The sequence below is a fragment of the Podarcis filfolensis genome, assembly GCF_964270895.1.
Source record: "Podarcis filfolensis genome assembly, chromosome: 11".
Taxonomy (NCBI): Eukaryota; Metazoa; Chordata; class Lepidosauria; order Squamata; family Lacertidae; genus Podarcis; species Podarcis filfolensis.
This window is the reverse complement of record NC_139613.1, coordinates 52,829,557-52,853,701: the sequence shown is the minus strand read 5'-3', so window position 1 is coordinate 52,853,701 and position 24,145 is coordinate 52,829,557. Positions and strand designations below refer to the sequence as shown.

Here is a 24,145-nt window from a genome sequence, read left to right as displayed (position 1 = left end):
CATGCTTGATGGAAAACCCCATTGCAGTTCTTGGTTCTATGAAAGGAATTTATGGAGGAACAAGGTATGCTTGGAAAACACTACAATACAGTGGTACCTCGGGTTACATACGCTTCAGGATACAGATGCTTCAGGTTACAGACGCCGCTAACTCAGAAATATTACCTCGGGTTAAGAACTTTGCTTCAGGATGAGAACAGAAATCATGCTCCGGCGGCGCGGCAGCAGCAGGAGGTCCCATTAGCTAAAGTGGTGCTTCAGGTTAAGAACAGTTGCAGGTTAAGAACAGACCTCCAGAATGAATTAAGTACTTAACCCGAGGTACCACTGTAAAAGCCACACTACTCATGCATAGGACATAGTGCATACTCACACATAGGTTGTATTGGCTGCTGAGGGGACTATGCTTGTTTACAGAATTTAAAAAGGGTTTAGACAGCTGTCTAGTTGTTGGTTGCTGTCTTGATCACAAAAGCAACCAGATACAGCCAGAGTTTGCATCAGATCCAGATGAATACCGAATCTGAACTGAAGTGGGGTGTCTCAGAAGGATTTTGGGCTTGTCTGTGACAAAGTGGGATCTGTAGGAGGCTGCACAACTTGAAATAGGAAGCCCTGAAGTTCTTCATGGCATCTCAGAAATTCAGACTAATGATGATGATATTGCAGTATCTACTAAAAGCAACACGGTATCTCTAAATTTATCAAGAATATAGCCAGATGACAGATGGGAATCTCCTCCATGGTTGATAAATTTAGATATGATAGAGGTGTATAAAGTTATTCATGGTATGGACAAAGAAGGTAGGAAAAAACCTTTCTCCCTCTTTCATGGGCATCCAATCGAGCTGAATACTAGAAGATTCAGGATAGACAAAATATTTACGCAGCACATAGTAAAACTATAGAATTTGCTCCTGCAGGAAGTAGTGTTGTTGGCCACCAATTTGGATGGCTTCAGAAGAGGGTTAGACAAATTAATGGAGGATAAGTCTATCAATGGCTGCTAGCCAAGGTTATTATATTCTGCCTCCACTATTAGAAGAAGAGTAGAAGAGTTTGGATTTATCACTACCCGAAGGAGTCTCAAAGCGGCTAACATTCTCCTTTCCCTTCCTCCTCCACAACAAACACTCTGTGAGGTGAGTGGGGCTGAGAGACTTCAAAGAAGTGTGACTGGCCCAAGGTCACCCAGCAGCTGCATGTGGAGGAGCGGAGACACGAACCCGGTTCACCAGATTAGGAGTCTACCACTCTTAACCACTACACCACACTGGCTACACTATACTACACTGGCTACACTACACCCAGAAGCTGCATGTGGAGGAGCAGAGACGTGAACCCGGATCACCAGATTACGAGTCTACCACACTTAACCACTACACCACCACAGAAGCAATATGCCTCTGAATGCCAGCTGCTGGTCATATGTGGAGAGAGTGCCATTGCACTCAAGTCCCACTTTGGGACTTGCCATGAACATCTGGTTGGCCACTATGAGAACAGGGTGGACTAGATGGGCCACTGATCTAATTCAGCAGGCTCTTCTTGTATCTTTATACTATTGGGGGAAGGAGCAGCTCTGCAAGAGCAAAACTATGTCACTGAGCTTGAGAAAGATGCCAGGATGGGGAGAGCAGAGGAAGAGCTCTGTTGTGAATGACATGTCAAGTTTGTTTTCACAGGCAATGATTTTTGCATTGAAAGATAATTTCTTTTTGTTCTTTCCCACTCCAAGTCAACTTGAAAAGTGCCTTGCCCAAATCGCTTGGACCTATATGTCTGCTGTTTGGCAGGCTTCTTCCCCAGAATAATCTCTCTCATGTCTGCAATTTGCCCACAACTTGGGGGGCGGAAATTAAGGAATTCCTTTTTTACTCATTGCAAAGCTTTAACAGCTGTCTTTGCAGGAAAAGAATGCACCTATTCTCCTGCAAATTTCACCTAGTTCTATCAAAATATTAAAAAGTTATAGATGCACAAAAGCTCTGAATTCTTTTGCCATTAATTTGACAGTTTTTATCCTCTGTTGAGGGGCTAGTATGCCTGCAAATTTTATCCACTTCTGTCAGAAGGGTAAAAGGATTATACTGTTTTCTCAGTTCCCAGCAGTGAATTGAAGTGGGATGTGAAGTGAGTTCGGATGGGCCCTTAACCCTATTCAGCAGCCTTTGAAGCACCTAAGATGAAGTTGGACTGTTTCCTGAAGAAATGAATCAAGGTCTGAACTTAATTTTGTGGTCAGTGCACACCCCTAATATGGAATCATTTAAATTACATATTTGGCAGACTACAATAGTGTAGTGGTAAAGTACATGGAAGTTTTCATCAAATGGAACACTGCTGATTGTGGTCTCTTTTGGTTATGGTTCACTGAGAAATCTCGATTATAAACAAAACAAAATCTACAGGGAAGGTACAAAGCACAGTGCTTTTTTCCTGGGGGGAAGCAGGGGTACGCATACCCCTAAACATTTTGTGAATCTAAGTTTGGTCTCATTGAGGGGCAATATTTCAATATGAGTAGGAAAATGAGAGTACCCCTAAACATTATTATTGGGGGGGGGGAAGCATTGACAAAGCATATGCAGCAAAAAAGGATCCATAAATGGGACATCAGGAATAACAAGTTTTCATCCTGTTAAAAATCTTTATGTAATACAGAGGCATGCTCAGAACTGCTCAGAATTTACCAAAGAGGGCCAAATTCTCACATTCTGTTTCTTAGCTAGCAGGTGTGAGTGAATATATTCATAAGTACAGTGTATGGAAACTACGGTATAGTCTGCAAATACAAGCAAACAATTCAATAATTGCACATCCCCAGGTAATCCTACGTTAGGTAATCCCAAAACAAGCAGTTTGTGGATTCTAGCTAATACTTGTATGTTTGGTGGTGCAATTGAAAGGTATATTCTCAAGTAATTCATGATATATTTAAGCATCTCTAGCAAAGCAACTTTAGTTGGTACCCTTCGTTTACAGTTGTTTGTGGCTAATAAAAAATAGGTCATGTAGACAAAACTATTTATGGCCAGATGTGTGGAGATTTTCGCCTGGAAACCAGAACTTTGAAAAGAATGATAAACCTCAACACTGCAGTTCAGTTGTTCTCTTATTGCCACTCTTTTCTTGCTCTTTCCATTGGTCCCTGTTCGTTCACTGGTGAATTGCAGCTTTCTGTTTAACTTTCCCAGTTTCCTCCTGGTATATCCCTGCCTACTCCTCCAACAATATCATTCTCAATCAATTCAAAGTCTTTAGCTTTCTTAAACTGCAACCACTCCTGTGCTATGCTCTTTTCGTCTGTCTCAGGACACCTTATGAGAATACTGTTGGATATTTGCAGTTTAGTAGCGCTGCAGAGAGCTTGCTGGGGAGACCATGCATAACAAGGAACTCAAAAATATATTAAACAAGGTTTTAATAACAAAACAAAAACTCCTTTTACACCAAAGATAACAACAACAACAAACATGCACCAACCCACCCCCAGGGTAATGGGAGAGCTAGGTGCTGCTCCTTATATACTATGCCCAAATGCTGACACAGCTTAATTAACACAACCTAGCAGCACCTGCTATGTTTCACAGATGCAAGGCTGGGTCTCGTTATATGCCCTGGCCCTTAAAGACATACACAACTTGTGAAATAATAATGAACCTTCACATTTTACAGTGACCATTCAACAAATACTTCTCCTCATTGCCAGAGTACCTGCACTGTATGCAGAAAGCCTCAGGTTTAAACACTAACATCTACAGGTAGGGATGGGAGAGGCCTTGCTTAAAACCCTGGAGAGCCTATGCCAGACAGTGTAGGCAAGTACTGAGCTAAATGGAGTGTGGTCTGACTTGGTATATGGCAGCTTCCTATGTTCCTAAAGCCCACCTTTTGTACTAAGTGTTTGGTTTCAGCTCCTTGTCCTCAGGGCCAGTGTCAAGAGTCGGTTTGGCTGGACATCGGCTGAGGGCACAAATCACAGGAGGGGTACATGGACAAAACACTCTTGAGTCTGCCTTATATGGTTCTCTGGGAAGTGCCACAAAGATGCATCACTTATTATGATTATAGTATTATGCTATAATAATGACCCTCTTAATCACAACTCCATTGAGATAACTTCACTTGGGCTTCCACATTTCTACGAGATCGGTCAAGGCTGTGGCAGTGAGATCAGCCAGTAAATTCCTCCTTAACTATTATAAACTTCTCAAATAAAATGTAGAGAGGATAAAATTATGAGCTTATAAAGACGAGTTTATTATGATTCATATCCAGTAACAGTGAACTTCAAGGAAATATTCTCTTTCTGATTACTCATTCTACGTAATACTGTATTAATCCAAGATCCCTTCCTCCTATGGGTGGGCAAATCTGTCAATTTTAATTTCTCCCAGTTTCTCATATTTCTAGTTTTCAGTTTAGATCTCCATATTTCCACATCAGGTTGCAAATTCTTTTCTTTTTTCTTTCTTTTTTGAAATCCTAATTACTGCAAAATTCTCCTAATGCATGCATTTTTTGTATGCAATTTTGCCTTATTCGAACAGTTTTACAAAGCATAAGTTACCTAATATTTATTTTTTCTCCAAAGCATGCTGTATGCTATTTTAAATAATATATGCATTTTATGTACAATTCATCTTAGTATATGCATTTTAATGCACATTACTTCTTTGAAGAACTAAATTGCAAAATTCAGAGAAGTGAGAAGTTCAAAGGATGGCTTGTGCTTCATTTTGCATATTGTTTTGGAAACTGCGAACTAGATTGGATGCATTTTGAAATGTGGACCGAACTGAATTCCTCCCCCATCTTTACCTCTGATAGAAGAATCTGTGATCCAAATCTTCTATCATTGGATCAGTCATGAAGGTGATATTTAACAGTTCTCCTGCCTGTCCCCCTTTGGAACAGCATGGGAGGTAGTGTAGGAGACTGCTGAAGGTTGTTATGATCCCTGTACTGTTAATTGGAAGCTACACTGGATCAAAGATAATTGGATACAACCCAATGAGCCTTATTTCTGAATAAACATGTATAGGATTGCATTGATTAAGATGGCAAGCCAATGCCCACTTATTTGGCTGGGAGTAACCCTCATTGAACTCAGTGGCACTCTTCTGAATCCTATACATTTACAGGATTGCACTGACAGTCTAACCAGCATCCTGCCAATAGAATAATTTAGGATGCCCTACACTATACTGCCCCTTCATGGATCACTGCCTTGTCGTGGCGAAGGGGCTTGAATAATTCAGAGAAGCTATGAGCTATGCCGTGGAGGGCCACCCAAGATGGACAGGTCATAGCCGAGAGTTTAGACTAAATGTGATCCACCTGGAGAAAGAACTGGCAAACCACTCCAGTATTTTGCCAAGAAAACTCCATGGACATAAAAAAAGGAGAAGCTCTGAGAAGAAAGTGAGAGTTTCCAAGGCATGCTCTGGTTTGTGGGGTCACGGAGAGTCGAAAACAACTAAGACAACTAAACAACAACACTATACTGGTAAAAGAAGTAGTATTGTCACACTTTAAAGGCTAAGAAGCCAGTTTTCAGATAGGCTTTCATGATCCACTTCATCAGCTGTAGTCCACGAAAGCTCAGGTCACAATAATCTGGTTGCTTTGAAGGTGCCACAAAAACTCTTGCAACCAAAAAACCAAGTTAATTGCATTTGTTGGTTTGAGGATTTAAATCATGCTATGAATACAGAGGAGGCGTCAGTTAAAAGCACCCCCCCCAGCTCTGTTCTGCAGAAATTGCAAGACATCTTGCGTGAAAAATATTTGCATAGGCAGTTGCGTTTTCCACACATAGATCAAACCAATCTGAAAAATTTCAGTCACAGATGACTTGAAATGTTTATGAAGTTTAATTTTGTTTTACATAACACTTCATTTCTAAAGAGTTTCAAAGGCGCTGTCACACATATCAAAGTTTCATGTCACAGTTTCTGGTTCAGAGGTAGGAGCTGTAATGCTAACTGGCTGATAAACTGCTATGGAACCATCTTCAAATAAAAATAAACATTGAAAAAGAAAATAAAAACAAAAAAGACCTAAAGTGGCTCTACTGGCAAAACTTCCAAATGTACTCTGAATGCTTCATTGTGACCCTTTGCAATTTTTTATTTATGGTTGTAACACTTGTGTGTTTTTGAATTGCTTTATAAGTTTGAATTCTCCAGGTAGATACAACTTTTTTGCTTGCTTCTTTAAAAAGTAACAATATTTCCCATACTTGACATCCCAACTTTCAATAATATTTAGGAAACAAGTAAAATATGTGCCTTTCGAAGTCATACATTTAGGCTTCCTTTGGTAAGGCTGACCAAATTCTGATATCTTAAATAAGCATGTACTTTTTTTGTTGTTTTTCCCCCAATGGTGGGCTATCTCTGACTCATGCTAGAAATGTTCAAAACAATGATATATGTGAAAAAGGGTCTGTGAACAAAATGGACTGTTCAAATTCTGTAATATATTCTCTCAAAGCTGGGAAGCTTTGAATTGAATTGATGCAATTATGGCAAAGTCAACTGTCAGTAAGAGAGATCTGTTGGGTTGTATATAAGTTGTACTCAGAGGAAACCCACTGAACTCAATGGCCATGACTAACTTAAGTCCATTGTTTTCAGTGGTCTACTCTGAATAGGACTTTGATGCAACCCATTATTTCACTAATAGTTGCCCTAAGCAAGGACAGGGATTATAAACAAAAAACTAAGAGTGGATCTCAAGGTCTTAGCATCAGAGCATCCCATAGGAATGGCATATTAATCTGGAATTAGAGAGTATCACCTCATTTCTCAGAATAAAGCTGAGATCCTTCATAAAGAAAATCACTGAGAGTCACTTTTCTCACCATGCACATCCTTCCATCTGTATTTATTTGTTTACTTCCCAGGAGTAATAATTATATCCTGTCTCTTTAAGAAAGTGTCAATCCTATATCCATTTCCTTGAGAGTAAGCCCCACTAAACACAGTGCTTTACATCAGGGTAATATGATTGAACTATAGCTAGACATATAAGAACACTGTAGTATTTAATTGGAAGCCTTGGTGTTTACTGACTCAACTATATATTTTTGTGACTTCTATATGCAAGGAATATAATAGCTGAAGCAATATTGGAAGTCCAAGCCAGATGTGTAAACTGGGAATTATAAATAGACCTTTATACTTCCTGACAAATTTTCACTAAAAGGTTACAGGGATGTATATCCATCAATTATCAAAGAAAGGGCATGGCATTAAAAGTATAATGCAACTATGATGTGCAATGGGAATTTATAGGAGGGGGTGTTATGAGGACACTGTTACTAACAGAGAAGGATAACATCTGCAACCAATATAGTACTACCCAACCAGAGTCTTTGGGAAAGGGTGGGATATATGCTTAAATATCACAATTATTAGTTGTTTTGAAAATTATAATATTCATCCCCTACGTAAAGCTGAACAAACTCACTGATTATTGCATTCCTCACCTGCACGACTATTATTCACTAGATCGCAAAGGCATTATTGCTTCACATGAAAAGCGGTATCTTCCTAGCATTCAATAAATCAGAATTTTGTTGTCTCAAAGTGTCAGAAAGTAAATGCGGTAATCCGTCCACATATTTGATGTTTTTATCCATCATTATTTTGTGCTGAGAGGATGTTTGCTTTCTCTCTCTGTGTATATATATATATATTTATATACGTCTCTGAGCCTTGCTTCCTAAATTGTAAGAGTGACCTCTAGTGCTTTGCTGTTTCATTATAGTTCCCTGTCCTATTTTGCTATAGATTTAGTACATCTTGCTGCAAGCATCCGATTTAATTCTGTGCATAGTGCAAAATGCTATTAATGTGAGATTCAATTATGATGGCCTTTTAAATTCATGAAGTACACAAAGCAGAAGGATGAAGAAATTGTTTCTAAACACACACACACAAACACACACCACCAAATCTGGATAAATTGCAGTAGGGGGGCTAACAGGAAGAACTTGTTATTCATGTTCAGGATTGTTCTGTGCACTTGAATGTCAAATGAGGTAGCATGACTGGATGATAACAAAAGATCAGTTTGGTCCTGCAGAGCATCTGTTGTTTTTGTGATAGCACATATCAGTTCTAAGCCTTTAAAGCACAAAGCACCTGATGAAATCTCAGAACTTCCACTTTCCTCATCTATTGCTTAGATGTTCTCAAGGAGCTGTCCCTTCAAACAGTAGTCTAATGCTATTCATGAATTCCTACAAGCCCCAACACTTGGTTCCTCCAACTATAGACACCACTTTTTTACTCTGATTCCCACACTGCACATGGGGCACCTCCAATGAGAGAAGTATGCAAATTTTAAAACAGCAGCTAGGTCGTTTAAGCTGCAGTCTTGCACACACTTCCCTGGGAATGAACACCCATTGAATTCAATGGAACTTACTTTTGAATAGACATGCATAGGTTTGCGGTGTTAGTGCAAAATGAAGCCTATGTTTTATGAGGGCTTTGAGGACCCCTGAGATCAATTATCAAGCACATAAAATTGAGCGCACTCAGACATTCGTCTGTGATGCGCTTTGTACATACCAAAGACAGTCATATCTGATTCAACCTTGGAAGCTTTTTACTCCAAATTCTAGGGGGCTGAGGCAGCAATCCTAAAAAAAACACTTACCAGGGAGTGAGCCCTATTGAACATAGTGGTACTTACTTCCAAGTAAGCATGTATAGGATTGTGCTGTGACTCTTAAGTTTGAGAGTTTCAGTAGGCTTTTCTTTACAATTCTAACATTCAGGTTTTACTGGGGGGGGGGGAAACTTTACATGCTGCAGCTAACATTCTGGTCACACATGAACATTAACCTTTGTGTAATCGATGAGCATCCTGTAAAAGCTCATTCTCAACATTCGCTCCTCAGTTACATTTGCCATGCACTTGTGCTCTACAGTACAAAGGAGTTCCTCATAATTCAAGGATATACAGGAGAAATTATACATTGCTAAAAGCCAAGCTGATGCATCAGCAGCAGCAGCAGTAGCAGCAAATATCAGTGTTCCTCTAATCCCCATAAATGACTTAACTCCTTGCAAAATACTGTGCTGATATATGGGTAGCATTTTATTTTTTTAAGAAAAAAGAAATAAAATGAGAACATGCAGTTAAATAGTGAAATGCAAATTGCACATTATTTTGGAGGCTGGCTTAGTCCACACTGTGCTCTGATTACCGTCTGGTAGAAACAATAAATGATGAAATATGGGAAATTGCATTTCTGAGCCCCTGGAACATTTTCATCTCATTTACCTGATGTTAGCATGATTATTATTTTTCCCCAGCAACACTGATTTCTTTGAAGAACTGCATTTCTAAGTCTAGATCTCGTTACAATAAGCTGTAAGTTTCTCAGGACAATCTGGTACAAGTTTAAAAATCCATTTGCAATACTTACATTTGTTCCCTGCTACTAATATATTCCAGTGGTGAAAAGGGACCAGAAACAGCAGCTTGAATAAGGTCTCCGTGAAAGAATCCATGTTCTCATTGATGGAGGCACCCAAAAGTGCCAGAGTATTAGGAAACAGGCACAGCTGCTCTGCACTTCAGTCCTGCCCTTGCCTCCTCTCCTCTCCTTTCTCTTTCTCTCTCTGCCTGTCTTTCAATGCTTCCCAGTAGCCAAGGAGCTCAGTCAAATGCACTCTGCATCTTCTCGCTCCCTCCTCTCTCTCTCACACACACACACACCACAAGATCTGCTCCCCCCCGCCAACAACAGCAATCCCCGAAGAGCAGCTGCAAGAATCTCTCCTCTAATTTCACAGAATCACTCAGAGCTAAACTGCTCGACTACCCTGTACAGTTTGGTTACTGAAGCTTCACGTTCATAATGTGTCCTGGACACCCCTTGTGGTGACAGGTAGGAAATGTGAGTCTATGATGAAAGCCAGACAATAAAGGGAACAGCCTGCACATGTGTGCCTGTACAGCCTCCCTGCCGGATTACGACTGTTCCCAATTCTTTATGGTCATGCAGTGGGAGGAGGGAAACAGAGTAAGAGCGAGAGAAGAAGGAAGATTTCCCCCCACCCTATTTGTTTCCATTATGACCATCCTTTTTCACTGAAGTCTGCATTTAATGACAACTTTCAGCTGCCACACCATTTACAAGAACGGAAGAGAACGTTATAATTTAACATCGGGAATTTCTGTTGTGCCACAAAACTGTAGTTTGCCTTTACATGTGCAGTAAATCTTGCATTCATCTGTACAATCCGACATTCATGTTCCAGCGATGCTGCAGAATGTTCCCTCGAGACTATTTCTTTAATAAGACGTGGAGTGCCTAGATTTCTGTAAATTGTAATCCCACAAATATGTGACACGCCACTTCAGAAGCTCAATCTTGCCGTTTATTTTCCACATTCAGAGAGTTTAATCATGAGCATAAAAGAGAGCAAGCCGGAATGACTTTGAACTAAAATAATGAATGTTGAAATTGCAGAGATGGGGGGGGGGGAGATAGTGCAATATTGCACAGGATTTGAAGTTTCTACAGAGAGAGTCTGCAATCAAGCTGAAACATGAATTACTGATACGTTTGATAGTCTTTAGACATAAAGTTAGACGGGATTCCTAGTTATAAGAAAACATGCCAACTTGGAGTCAACCATAAAAATGCCTCGCGGTCCTAGAAAAGGTAGAACTGGCTTTGTCACTGTCCGTGCTTATTTTTCCTACCTATAATAATCATTTCCAGATCTCCCCGCTGTGTAAAACAGCTTTAGAGTAGACTGAGACAATCAAGTGGGATTGCTGAGACATGCCAATGGAATGCTCTAAACTGAAGCGTCATATGCATATCTACTTAACTTACTTGTCTGATCAATTGCCTTTGTTCCCATATAACATGCTTGCTGAAATCCTAAAACTACTTATTTCAATTTCGGTAAATAGGACATCTTCAGATTAAATGAGTTTTCAGACTATTTCAGAGGAAATGGGAAGAGGTACCAAAAAACTAAAAGTAATTTAAAAAGGCTGGTTCCATACCGGGTGCTAGAAAGCAGTAATGTTTCTTCATGAAGAATGCCTAATATGTTTTCATTAATGCGGGTCTTATTTGGCAGCAAAGGGTTATTCTATATGGTGTTTTTTTGGACTGCAAAAGAGTCTTCTGGAACTGTTGCCAGTTAGTGTTATAGTATCTCTCCCCCTGCTTACTAAAGTTCTCAATCTCTCAAGACTTAGATAACACTTAGCGTCAATTCACATATATACTAGAGTAGAAATTTGTAACACAGAGAAAGAAGCAAAGTAGGGCCGCCCACAGCACAGACGATGTAATGCGAATGTGTATACATGCTCTCTAATTTGTGTGTTCCTTCTCCCTGAGAAAGGGAGAGAGGGAAAACAATATCACCAAACAACATGTGCACAAATCAATGCACTAGTACTATTTTTCTAGAAAAAGAGCTGCTGGAACTCACCATGAACACCTCCTTCATCCTCTTACAGTGGCTGTGGTGCCCATCTGAGAGGTACCAGTACTGGGTTCTGATGAATTTCAGCTGGGGGAAAAGCCCTGAATGTGGTGTAATTTGCCTACCTCAAAAACCACAACGTGGGAAGAGGGCACATATTTGGGTTCATTCTTTCCCAGGGGAGTTGAAGGAAGCAGTGGTGCGTCCGCTCTTAAAGAAAACATCTCTAGATCCTTTAGATCTATCCAATTACCACCCGGTTTTGAATCTTCCGTAGTAAGGTAATTGAGAGAGCGGTTGCTTGTTCCCATATAATATGCTTGGTATCCTCCAGATGGTTTGGACAACAAATCTTGTCACGCCTGACCATTGCCCATGCAGGTTGGCAAATGGCACAGACCCACAACAAACTGACTTCCCTGGTGTCCAGTGTCCAATGTCACGCCTCATCCCAGAACATTTATTTTTGCATTTATTGAGTCAATTAAAAAAAAAAATGTTTAAGCTGCACCTTCATCCAAACATTGATTCTGGGGCAGTATACATCAGCATTCCAAATACAATGTTAGAATGAAACAATAAAAATCAAACCAACATAATAAAATCTGAGAGGCAATAAATCAAAACTACCCAGTCAGCTAAAACAATACAATAAACGTTTTTTTAAAAAAGCCTGAGCAAATAAAAACATATTGACCTGGTGGCAAAAAGAATACAATGTCAGCATTGGTCTTTACCTCCTTCATGACAGTATTCCAAAGCAGGGATGCCATCACTAATTTTTTATTTCAAATGGAATACTTCTGAATTTGTGGGGAGTTCACAATTAGGGTATGCCACAGAGAATGTCCTGTGATGGGCCACCGCTCTCTGAGCTTCCGAATGTGGCCAACCTATGAAAAGTTCACCTCTGAAGATCTTCAGAGCCAAAAGGGTCTGCAGGGAAGGAGGAGCCCTAACACATTTAGGCTTTTAAAAGCTAATGCCAGCACCTTGAATTGAGCCTGGAAACAGACTGGCGACCAATGCAGCTATTTTAAAACAGGGGTTATATGTGATCTAAATGAAACACCAGCCAGTAAACTGGGTGCTGAACTTTGGATGAAACAGCATTCCCATGTCATCTTCAAGGGCAGTCCCACATACAGTAGTCAAATCTGGAAGAGCATGGAGTCCAGTTGCCAAGTCATTTCTGTCTGAAAAGGTAACGGTGCGTCTTTTAAGGTTCAGTCCCAATTCCTTGCCACATCCAGCCCATCAAAACACCAGTATAAGCATCAACTGCCTCCTCTGATTCAGATAGAGCTGAGTGTCATCTGCCTTTTGATATCGTTTCAGTCCATATCTCCTGGCAGCTCCTAGAGATGTCATATACATGTTTAACAGCTGAGGGTGGGACAAGATGGAACCCTGTGGAAAGCCACAAGACAACTCTCATGGTGTAGAGCAGCAGCCTTCCATGGCTACTTTCCGGAAACAGTTCTGGTGGTTAAAAGTAGATCCATTGAAGCACAGTGCCCCCAACCCCCAACTTCACTGAGATGCTACAGAAGGATACAGTGGTTAACATTATTGAAAGCTGCAGGGAGATCAAGGCGAACAAGCAGGATTGTGCAACCCCTCTCTCTCCCAGCAAATGCCATCAACCATGTCCAATCCACAATCAGTGGAGTGGACAAGCCTGAGATGCGGCTGGAGTGGATCCAAGCAATCTGTTTCCTCCAAGCATGCCTGAGGATGGATCACCACCACTTTCTTGTGCATCATGCCCCAAAGGGGATATGCACCACTAGGTGGTAGTTTAAGACTTCTGAGTCCAGGGAGGTCTTCTTTAGTATGGGACCCTGCCTGCTTCAAGGCAGATTGTACTTCCCCTTCCTCCGATGACACACTCCTTGAACCCACCCATTCAACTTGCTATGGCTAGCTATAAGAAACCAAGATGTGTAAGGATCAAAGGGGCAGATCGTTGGCCACACTTCTTCAAGCAGCCTGCAATACAGTGGCACTTCTAGTTACAAACTCATTCCATTCCAGAGGTCCATTTGTAACCTGAAACTGCTCATAATGTGAGGCACACTTTCAGTAATGGAGCCTTCCACTGCTGCTGGCACATGACTTCTGCTCGCATCCTGGGGCAAAGGTCGCAGCCGGGAGCATCTACTTCCGGGTTAGCAGAGCTCGTAACCTGCAGTGTTCGCAAGGGGGACGGTACGTAACACAAGATTCCACTTTAGTCCAAACTGATCCAGTACTGATGGAAAACACAGTCTTCTGGACACCAGAAGGTATGTGATATATATGCCCCAAACATTTTCCCTGGAGGACCCCGAGTGCTGTATGTCATATAAATGTTTAACAGCTCGGGGGACAAGGTGGGACCCTGTGAAATGCCACAAGACAACTCTCACGGTGCAGAGCAGTTGCCTGCTAAGAAGAAGAGAGATGGGGAAGGCCAGAAAAATCTATCTGCAAGTCTCCACCTGGCAGCCATGCTCACCTTGAAGCCAGTGCATTTCCTTAGGACTGTGAAGGGGAGAGAAATGCCACCTATTTTGAAACAGAACCTCGTTTTTGCATATACATTTCCCCTCAGAAATATACCGAAGCTAGCTTTCAAATCTATTCGTTTTCTACTTCGAGAATATAGAGTTTCAAACATCACCACAGACAATAATATTAACATGTCTGAGGGAATCAAACTAAAGTTCATATAACTGGAGATGGTGCAACTATGTTGTCAGAGCTGCCCAAGGTCCCAGCTCACAAAGGACCAACGCTGCTTCGTTGTTAAGTACAAAAGTCTTTATTGAAGTTCAGTTTCACTTCCAGAGCCGCAGCGCGCAGCTCTACGTCTCAACTGTTAGACCGCTGATGCTCCGTCTGAGTCTCCTCCCCCCTGACACCAATTTAAGACTCTAGCCTTACTCCACCTCTTCCTCTGTTCCTTCTGCCTCTGGTTCCGCCTGGCCGTTGGGGTCTCGCCCTTTCTAGACTCTTCTGACGCTGAGTCCCCTGAGCCTTCCCCCTCCCTCCGGCGGGCTTTAGGAGCTGGTTCCCCATCCGGGTCTCCTGCTGTTCCCCGCGCCTGTACATTTGAACTTGGCGCGCGCGCCCAGCCGGTAACTTTTCTCCTGACCGTTTCACTGCTGCTGCTGTCACTGCTTCCCCCTCTGGGGGGGCTAGCTGCAACTGACCTCCCCTCCGTTGGAGGCGTGGTCAGCCCTGACTCACTCTCTCTCCCCGCTGGAGGAGACGCTGGCCCTGACACATGTGACTCTTCCCCCCCACTACGCTCTGGTGGGGAAACTGGTCCCGATCCCCCACTGCTGCTTTGGGGTTCCCCTCTGTCTCCTTGTTTCTGGTGCGTCCCCCCTGGGACCCCCCTTGCCCTGACCATCGGCGCCCCCTTCTGGGAATCTTCTGATTCGCTGGAGAAGCTCATGGAATCTCTCGGGCCACTGTCATACTCCCCTACGCTGCCCTCGGATTCTTCCCCTTCGCTCTCCATTTCCTCTCTCCCCTGTGCTCCTGCTCCTGAGTCCCTGACATATGTGCATTTGCCTAATTCCATACACTGCTGCTACACAGTACTGCCACATCACTGTGTGTTTTTGCGTGACCAGGAGGAAACAGCCCATCCCCCAGGGATCATAAGGAAGGAATAAAGACTCTGACAATGTTCTATGGAATTAAAATTAGGCCACAACTTTATTAAACTTCCAAATGTAAGAAGACCTTGGCTTAGGCCTTGGGTGTGTATCCCTCCCAGCCCACCAGCTGGGGGGAACTGGGGCTCATCAGGGTAAATGGGATATGGGGGTGCTCTGTGAGACGTAAGTGTAGCAGACAGCCAAGCCCATATCCCTGCACGCAGGGTAGTTCACTGATGAACTTTCAGTGTATGGCCAGTGACACCCATATATATAACCTCTTTAAGAGGGGGACCCTGGAATCACCGCCGCAGGTGGGTGAGTCATCACTTCATTCCACCCCACCCCACCCATTATAGGGAAGAAAAGACTAAAGGATTCCATCCAAGGCCATAACAGCCAAAGTTGTGACGAATTGCTACAGGGAAGACAAAATCTGCCAATGCAGGAAAATTTCTTCCCGGTCCTTCAACAGCAACCAGTCAAAGACCGTAGCAGCGCCCGCTAAACAGGAAGAAAAAGTTAACCTGCAAACAAGAACATTAAACAAAGGGAGGGTGAATCTCCAGAGCCGACTGCCTGGCTATCGTCGGCTCTACCCCCTATTTATAAATGGGGCTGGCCCCACCTCCCAGCAAGAAACTTGGTTACTCAGGCTGGGCGTGAACCTCCAAAAATTAACACTGAGAGGCAAGCCAGCCCCTGTTTGCCATTAAGTTCCCTGGGAACTGTAGCACAGTGCGCGATCCCACAAAGGGCACCCACGATGTAAAGTGTGTGTGCTCATTATAAACAACATTACCAGTGCTATTTCTTTAGAAACAGAGATGCAGAACTCAGCACGAAGGCCTTCCTTGTTCTCTTATAATGGCAACGGCACCTACCTGAGAGGTGCCAGAACTGAGTTTCGGTGAGTTCCACCTGAGTATAAGTAAATATACATTTCTCTGAATGTCTTCCTACCAAGAAAAGCATTATAGGGCTTCACATAAGTAGCCTCAATGTTTGGCCTATTTATGTGGGAAAGACTTTTACGTAACAGTAAATGAGCTCAAGCTTGATTCTAATGTGAGCTGTGACACCAGGAAGAAATGTCTGTCAAATTCCACTTATCTCAAGTTAATTCACTGCTTAAGCACACCAGGCCTCCTATTAGGCAGAGGGAGGCAGCTGCCTCAGGATGTTGGTTTTGAGTATCATGAAAGGGCAGCAAATTGTGAGTTATTAAATTTGTTATTAGATTCTTCTTGCTGGGGACGAGCAGAGATGCTTGTGGGATTTTCTGGTTTGGGCGCCAACATAACTTGCCTGGCCTTAGTGTGGTGGCAGTGCAGAAGGAGAATGCCTCTCCTGTTTTGCTTCAGGCAACGAAACGCCTTTGGCTGGTCATGCAGGAATGTCCTGGACTCAATAGTTAGCTCTGAATGCACATAAGAAATAGGTCAGACACAAAATCCTTGACAATAATTCTCTACAGGATAACCTTTCAAAGATTGCTGTCAAGCAACCTGAGGGTTTCATAATTATTATTCTGATATTACAAAAAAACAAAATAAAACTGGTGGTGATTAGTGCCACTCTAAGCAAATATTTGTCCTGCAAAGGGACAGAGATCAATTAAATCAAAAGTCTGAAAGTAAGGTAGGTCACAGGTTTTCCTCTGAGTAAACGACTAATCAATACGGTTATCTATCTATTTTTATAGCCGCACAAAATGCCCTTTTTGTACAATAGCACTGCTGCCTATGTTATACACAGAGTCCCAGAAATAGATGTTAAAACACAGCTATAGCTGGCATTCTAAAGGTTTGTCATTATGGTCTTCCTTCAAATACTATATGATTTGTAACATGAAGTCTGGTTGATAATAGCAAAATAATATTTGGCTCACCTTGACCACCATGATCTCCCGGGCAAACACACATACACACCAAACCCCTGTTGTTAAAACATTCTCCCTTTCTTATGACTCAAGAAGCTATTTAACTTCCTTGCTTGAATGGCCCTTTATTTCTTACATCAAATGTGTACTCTTGAAGGACTCAACTCTCACCTCTACAGCCTTGCCAAACTTTAAACCTGTTTCTTCTCTTTCCTTATTAAAAGTCCTTCCTACTGTCCTTTTTGTAGTTTGCCGACATTAATCATCATGCCATTTAATGCTATCGTGGTGGCCTTTTTTCCATGACCCCTCTACAGGGGGGGGGAAACATCATTTTTGCTCCAAAGGATCTTCTTCATCTCTCTCTCTCTCCCTCTCTCTCTCTCTCTCTCTCTCTCTCTCTCTCTCTCTCTCTCTCTCTCTCTGACTTTCTTACTGAAGAACAAGATGTATCCTAAACTAGCCTAACTGCAGTAAAAATTAGAATTCCCCCATATTTGTCACCTGCTTTAGCTGGGTATCCTAGGCCAAGTGGTTTTCTGACCATCCCTCCTGTGGTGGAATCGGGAATCACTGTATCACTTAATAAACCTTTCTTTCTTCATCGCCACCATCCTCAATGCCCCCTTGACCCCTGTCCTTCCTGGCTTATCAAATCTAGCAGAGGGTGACTGATTGGTTGGGTCCAGAGTACGGCTAATGCCTTGTTGTGCGAGGGATTGTCCTTTCTGCATATAAAGAGGCAGTGGAGCGACTTCTCCTAAAGACGTAAGCTCTGGACCCTTTGGATTGGAACAACCATCAGCCAGCTGCCAATGTCCCCTTTTGGAGGAAGGCAGTAGAGAGGGCCGCGGTGGGGCAGATGCAGGCATATTATTTAGATCCATTCCAGCCTGGATCCAGTCCCAGCCATGGAACCAAGTCACCTTTGGTCACCCTGGTGATCAACTTTGCAGACAGCAGCACACGGGGAATGCAACTTTTTTTCTGCTACTTGATCTCTCGCCGGCATTTGATACCATTGACCATGCTATCATCTGGGAAATGGGAACTGAGGACACTGTATTACAATGCTTCTGATCCTACCTTCAGGACTGAATCCAAAAAGTAGCATTGGAAGAGTGTCGGCACCCTGGGGTCAGTTGCCTACTCTGGATGGGATTGCACTTTCCCTGAACTCACTTCTCATCAACATCAAGGAATGAGATGGGAATGAGGAAAAAATCCATGTGAATAACTTTGACAGCAGGTTTTTCAGAAAATCCCATCCCTAGTTTATCCCCTGCGCCTCCATACAAATAGCAATCTTGTCTATGCTGAAGTTTATGTACAAAAAAGTCTATTTCACTACTTTATCTTCCCACATACACTTCACTGTAATTTTCTCATTTCGTGCCACGCAGATGCACTGGATAATAATGATTTAAAATCTCATTTTTGCACATTTAAGCATCTTCAGGAGAATGGTGGCACGCAATTATTCTCTAATTAGACATAACTTTTTTGGGGGGGGGGGATAGAATTACTGTACTCAGAAAGTCCCCCTGGAAAAAGGTGGAAAAAGCTGAATTTTTCTCTGAATATTTTGAACTATTATTTTGTAGCGGCTGCCACCCCCTTTCCTCCCTGCGACACACAAAATGCCTAGGACAAGACTAAGTCTGGGGTGCTGTGGAGGATGCACAGTTGCTGCTATTGTTATGTGCGGCAGCAGGAGGGAAAAGAAGCAAACAACAGCAGTGGGGGTGAGGAGAAGCTATGCTGTTGCTAACATTGAAGATGAACCTTCCTAGTATTGAAGATTTTCTGCTCCCTCTGGGAAAAGGGGCCCAATTGTCTCTGCCCACAAATAGGGTAGAAAATTCTGAGAGGCCGTTTGCACACAACTCTAACTGAACAACTCAGCTCTTCTGCATAGTTCTTCTGCAAAGGACATTGATCTTCTTCTTGCATTATTGCCTGAGGTTAAGACTCCTTCTCGCAGCCAGTTATTGCAACTCTTGTGCTGTTATGGATTCCTCTTCAGAGTGCACCATTCTAAAAAATGCATGCTTCACTTAGGCATTCTCTTGGAAATTGACTTATTTCAGCATTGAAATGCCCGGTATGCGGTCTTAACAGAAAGCATACAGAACTGTGCTACATTTTAAAAACAAACTCTCAATGCCATATTGTACATAGCAAGAAACTAGAACATGTCCATTGCACTATATTTATAGACTCTTTATAGAATTGTCTCAGCTAAAACAACAAAAACAGCCACACAGAACCTTCTGCAACAGCACAGCTTAGCAAAATGAGACATGCACGTTACATGTTTGTTAAAACGAAAAGAAAAACACAATGCTCAGATTTCTGGTAGTTTGGCCAGCAGGGGCAGAGTTGTTCAATTCATTCGCGAGCAGCCAAATAACTGTTCATGCCAAGCTAGATGAGAAGACAAGTTCCTTTTTTGGCGGGGAGGGGCTAAGGAGTGTTTCAAATCATTAGTAATATACCTTCATCATATTAATTTCACTCTGGTGAACTCAAACCTCATTCCTGTCTCTCGCAATCAGTCTCTCTACAGCTGCAATCTCCTCTGGGCCTGAATGTGTCACAGTATTCTCATAGATCTTTTTCTTATTTTGAGGCGCATGTCTAATTTTATAAGGTCCGTCCTTATTTCACAACATTGCAGCTCTTTAGGAAACAGTCCTTTCGGAGCTCGATCTGACCCAGAAAGTCACAAGAATGCATACTTGGGACCACGTAATGCAGAGTAATTGTGCTTCAGCTCTTAACAGATTCTGAATGCTCTTTTGATATTGAGACAGATAGGGGGAAACTGAAAGGACCATCACTTTGAAGGTAGGCTCATGCTAGTCTTTCTGGAAGATGGGGCAGGGGGATTGGATGGTGGAGGTACACGCAGTGACCATTTTTGGCATGTCCAATTGATGTGCAATCACAAAATGGGGGTGGAACGGTGCAGAGGGGGAATATTTGAAGGTTGCTCAATTAAATTGAGTGGCAATAGATTCCATATTGACATATTTATTAATCACAAGCAGGAATTCAAGAACTGTGTGGAGTGAATTATTGATAAAAGAGAGGATTGGTAAATATCGGAGAACGGAGGAAAGTTTTATGACGCAGTTTTAAATGGCGTCTCGCTAAGACAGGCTTGTCTAAGAAAGATGGGGGGAGGAGGACCAGGATCATCGGAATGTGAATGATGATTGGAATGTGATCTAAACCTGGCAGAGCCCTCTGTGATATACTTGGCAAGCCTGGGAAAATTAAAGGACAGACCGAGGATAAATTCTTTAAGGAGGTGTGGAATGGCGTCTGTCCCTATGTGATATGATTTTTGGAGAGTGTAAAACCCACACAGAGGATGTTTGTCTTCAACCCGCTTGTGAAGATTATCAGAGATCGCAAAGAAAGGAATATATGATAACAACAAGAAGATGAAGAAAGTAATAAAGAGAGTATCTGGACAAACTGGATAGAAATGTCTAATTAAAGCAGCAATAGAAGTGATGCTTGGACCCCCGTTCGGAGCTTGAAGTATGGGTACCCCCAACAAAATTTAAAAATCTGGCTGTATAATTTGGAACTAATGTGATTTGGAAATAATGTGATTTGATTGGCCTGTTAATAAAAATTATGTTTTTTTTAAAAATAGATTCCATATTGACAAAAGAAAGTACTTCTGCACAATATGCAGTTTTGACTTATGGAATTCCCTGCCACAAGAATGTGGTGATAGCAGGTACCTTAGAACTACATAAGGCTTAAGCTAACCCACCACAGACTTGCAGACTTTAGATTTCGGATATGAGAAATTTGCAATGGGAAACATGGGGGAACACATTCATATGAAATGGCTGACTATTTGCTGGAATAACCTAATTTGGAAAGTCTCCCACCTCATTATGCAGCAACATAACTCCATATAACCCTTATGGAAGTCCCTTGTTTCTCAAGGATGCCTCAAACTTGATGGAACAAAGTGCAGATGTGATTTTTTAAATGTCTGCCAATCCGAGATGAATAGGATATATCAGCAAATTGGCTGGCTTGTTGCAAACAACACAATTCATATTTAACAGTAAATATAACTATGCAGTACAAGATTGTTAGAATTCCATTATTTTTGCCATCTCTCTGGAAAACCATACATGCTGTTGAAATAATTCATTTGCCTTCCAGCTCTTCATTTTTCAGTCACAATGCAGAGTAAATCACTATGCTATTAAAAAGGGGGTAGCATTTATTGTACAAAAATGTATTCAAATCAGTAGAAATGTTGTGTAACAAGATCCTGCATATGTTCTGGAACTGCTAAATAGGTTGTTTAACCCACGAAACCATTCCCTGCTGCCTATATATATATATATATATATATATATATATATATATATAGCATTGATTCAATTTGAGAGAGTCCTTAGTGCATGACAGTCAAAAGATGCCATGTATTTATATGGAAAAATTCTAAGCATCGAGAGGATGCCTAGGCATACGGAAGATAGGTGGGCCCAGCAACAGCATTGCTGGGATGCTGGAGAAGATGTTCACAATGGTTATAGTACTACATTGTTTACTTACTACTAGTAATGTGGCAGGAGCAAGCAAGCAAGCAGGAAACCACACTGAGAAAGTTGGAGTTAATTTCTTATTAGCAAAAACAGGATCTGCATAGGAGTGTCAGGCCTAATGAGCAAAGCACCTCTTCTCTGGCAGGTCTTAGCCCCATGAAGCAGTTGCAGAGACTGAAGGTCCATCCCACTTCCCCGCTACTTAGGTTTTCCCCAAGCAATCTGAGACTGCGCCTGTGTGAAGCTAACTTCTGCTCCTCTCTCTTCATACCTCGTCTAGTTCTGCTGGACCAGAGGAGAGGGGAGCTTGTCACTGCAGGCTGGGGAAACACTTGTGCCTCTTCACCAACCAGACTCATCTCTACTTCTTGGTCCTCTCCTCCTGCTTCAGCTTCTGCCTCTGAGTCTGGACTGCTTTCTGTCACAGACTCCCCCCACTCACTAAGCCCTGTTACCTCTTCAGCTTCTGATACCTCCTGCTAATCTTCTCCCTCTGACCACTCATCATTGTCCCACTGCAAATCTCCTGGCTCTTTCCTCCACTGGCTCCTCCTACCATTCCTCTTCATGCATCCACTCCATGACATCACGACAAGCACGTATTGTTTATAGGATGAGGAACCATTGGAGAGGCTACCAGGAAGATTGCCTTTGAAATAAATCGGAGGGAGGGCTGTAGCTCAGTGGTAGGGAATCTGTTTGCATGCAGAAAGTCCTAGATTCAATTCTCACTATATCCAGGTAGGGGTGGGAATGTCCCCCGTCTGAGACCCTGCCGGATAAGGTAAGGAATTCTGAGCTTGATGGACCAGTAGTCTGACTTAGTACATGCTGGTTTCCTGTATTCTTATGTGAAGGAAATAACTGAGGGAAGAACAGATACCTTCCATTTAACATTGCAAATAGAAGCAAGCCAAGTCATGATGTATTCAGATGAGAAGAGACTCTAACTCCATGATGAAGGGGGTAAGAAGGAACTAAGGAGGCCCTAAGATCTCCATTGATGGAATCACCCCTATCCTGGTTGTGAGGCCATCTAGGACAGGGATGGCCAACAAGTTGCCCTCCAGATGCTGATGGATGATAGTGTCCATCATGCCTGGGGCTGATGGGAGTCAGGGTCCCAACAAACCCTGCAGTGTTTAGCTACCCCTGCTTAAGGAAGGAGAAAAGGAAGAGGCAAGTCTTCTTAGGTGTGCCAGATAGCATAAAAATCCTGGCAGCAGACATATCTGTTCAGCCCTTAGTTGACTTTGAGCAAGCTATGTCTATCATTCCCAATAGTAAAGTCGGCGAATTCACAGGGCTGTCAAGGATGGACACAGTCAACAATTAAATATTTTTCCATGGTTAAGAGTGATGCATAAATTATAAAAATAAATAAATCATTGTTATTCCAAATACTGTAGACCAGCATCAACAATGTGTGTTCAGAGTGCTGGGCTACTTCTGTAAATGATTCATTCAGTGCTTGAACAGGCTCAGCATGAGCTGTTATCACATTGTTAAGAAAACTGATTTGCTGTTATCTCTTACTTCTAATTACTTAGCAATATGAACTATTTCATCCCTGTATTTTTCAGTGAAAGTCCCCTCCCAGCAGATACTAGTTTTAAAAGAATTCACAATATTGTATAGTCATGAAAACAATAAAACATAATTACAATGTGTAAGAAAAAATACCATATATGAGGTTTCACCCTGTGTTACATCACATACAGTGTGTTTTCATGTCAAGACGTTAGGAATAAATCCGTAATATGCTCACTTGCTCAATAACAGAAGAAATAATGTCTCAGACCTAATTAATCATAATTCCATTATATATAGGGTGAGTTGGTGTTTTTCCACCTTTGAGTAGTCATCATTCCCTCTAATGATTAATTTCTATAAGAAATCATATGAAAATATCCTCACTGGATTTGTTTTTAAATTGCATTTTTTTTAAGCATGGAAAACAAAGATGCACGAGTCATTGGGTTGCTAGACAGCAGCCTTGATCCAGGAAGGAGTGTTCAGTGTACAGAAACAGATTTCCATTTGCCCATTGCCATTTCTGCAACAGACTGCTATATACAACAAAAAATAATATTTAGAATATACTGGACCCCATTACATTTGTTTTAAAAAGGGCTATCTAAGGTATCTGACTGTTGGAGATGCAACAGGGATAATGCTTCTCTAAAATACATGTTTTTTCATTGTCCTATTGTTGAAAGATTTTTGGCAAAAGGTAACTGAAACTATCAACAGAACTGTACGGAACAATCTTACATTTACAGAGCAAAATGTCCTTTTGAATTAAATACCCAGCACAAGGAACCTTACAAAAGGACAATACGAGTGGACTCTGTGTCCTTACCACAGCAAAAAGACTGGCACTGATTAATTGGAAAAATATAAATGCAGCTCCCTTCTGCCATTGGACCAAAGACTTTTACAAACTTGCAACATATGAACAACTTGCATCTAAACGCAGACTTGCCATGGACTAATTCAATGATATTTGGAATCCATTCTTACAAATGCTGTAATAGGTTAAGA

The 24,145-nt window shown here is 41.9% G+C and overlaps 1 protein-coding gene and 1 long non-coding RNA gene across 5 annotated transcripts in view; one reads left to right on the top strand and one right to left on the bottom strand.

Annotated features, from left to right (window-relative positions):
• The window catches only part of LOC310745152, a 40,852-nt gene extending 38,674 nt beyond the window's left edge, over positions 1–2,178 (top strand). The window contains exon 3 of the long non-coding RNA XR_014539992.1: positions 2,103–2,178. This is a non-coding gene — a long non-coding RNA (uncharacterized lncRNA). The remainder of the gene's footprint in view (positions 1–2,102) is intronic.
• The window catches only part of CNTNAP4 (contactin associated protein family member 4), a 281,703-nt gene extending 271,783 nt beyond the window's left edge, over positions 1–9,920 (bottom strand). For 2 of the 4 annotated variants that reach the window (XM_083576530.1, XM_083576533.1), the window contains exon 1: positions 9,452–9,919. In XM_083576530.1, the coding sequence (XP_083432656.1) occupies positions 9,452–9,536 (85 nt within the window). In that variant the 5' untranslated portion in view covers positions 9,537–9,919. Of the gene's footprint in view, positions 1–9,451 lie in introns of all 4 variants that reach the window. The other 2 variants (XR_014539759.1, XM_083576529.1) reach the window with 2 other exon arrangements.
• Positions 9,921–24,145: the final 14,225 nt, after the last annotated feature.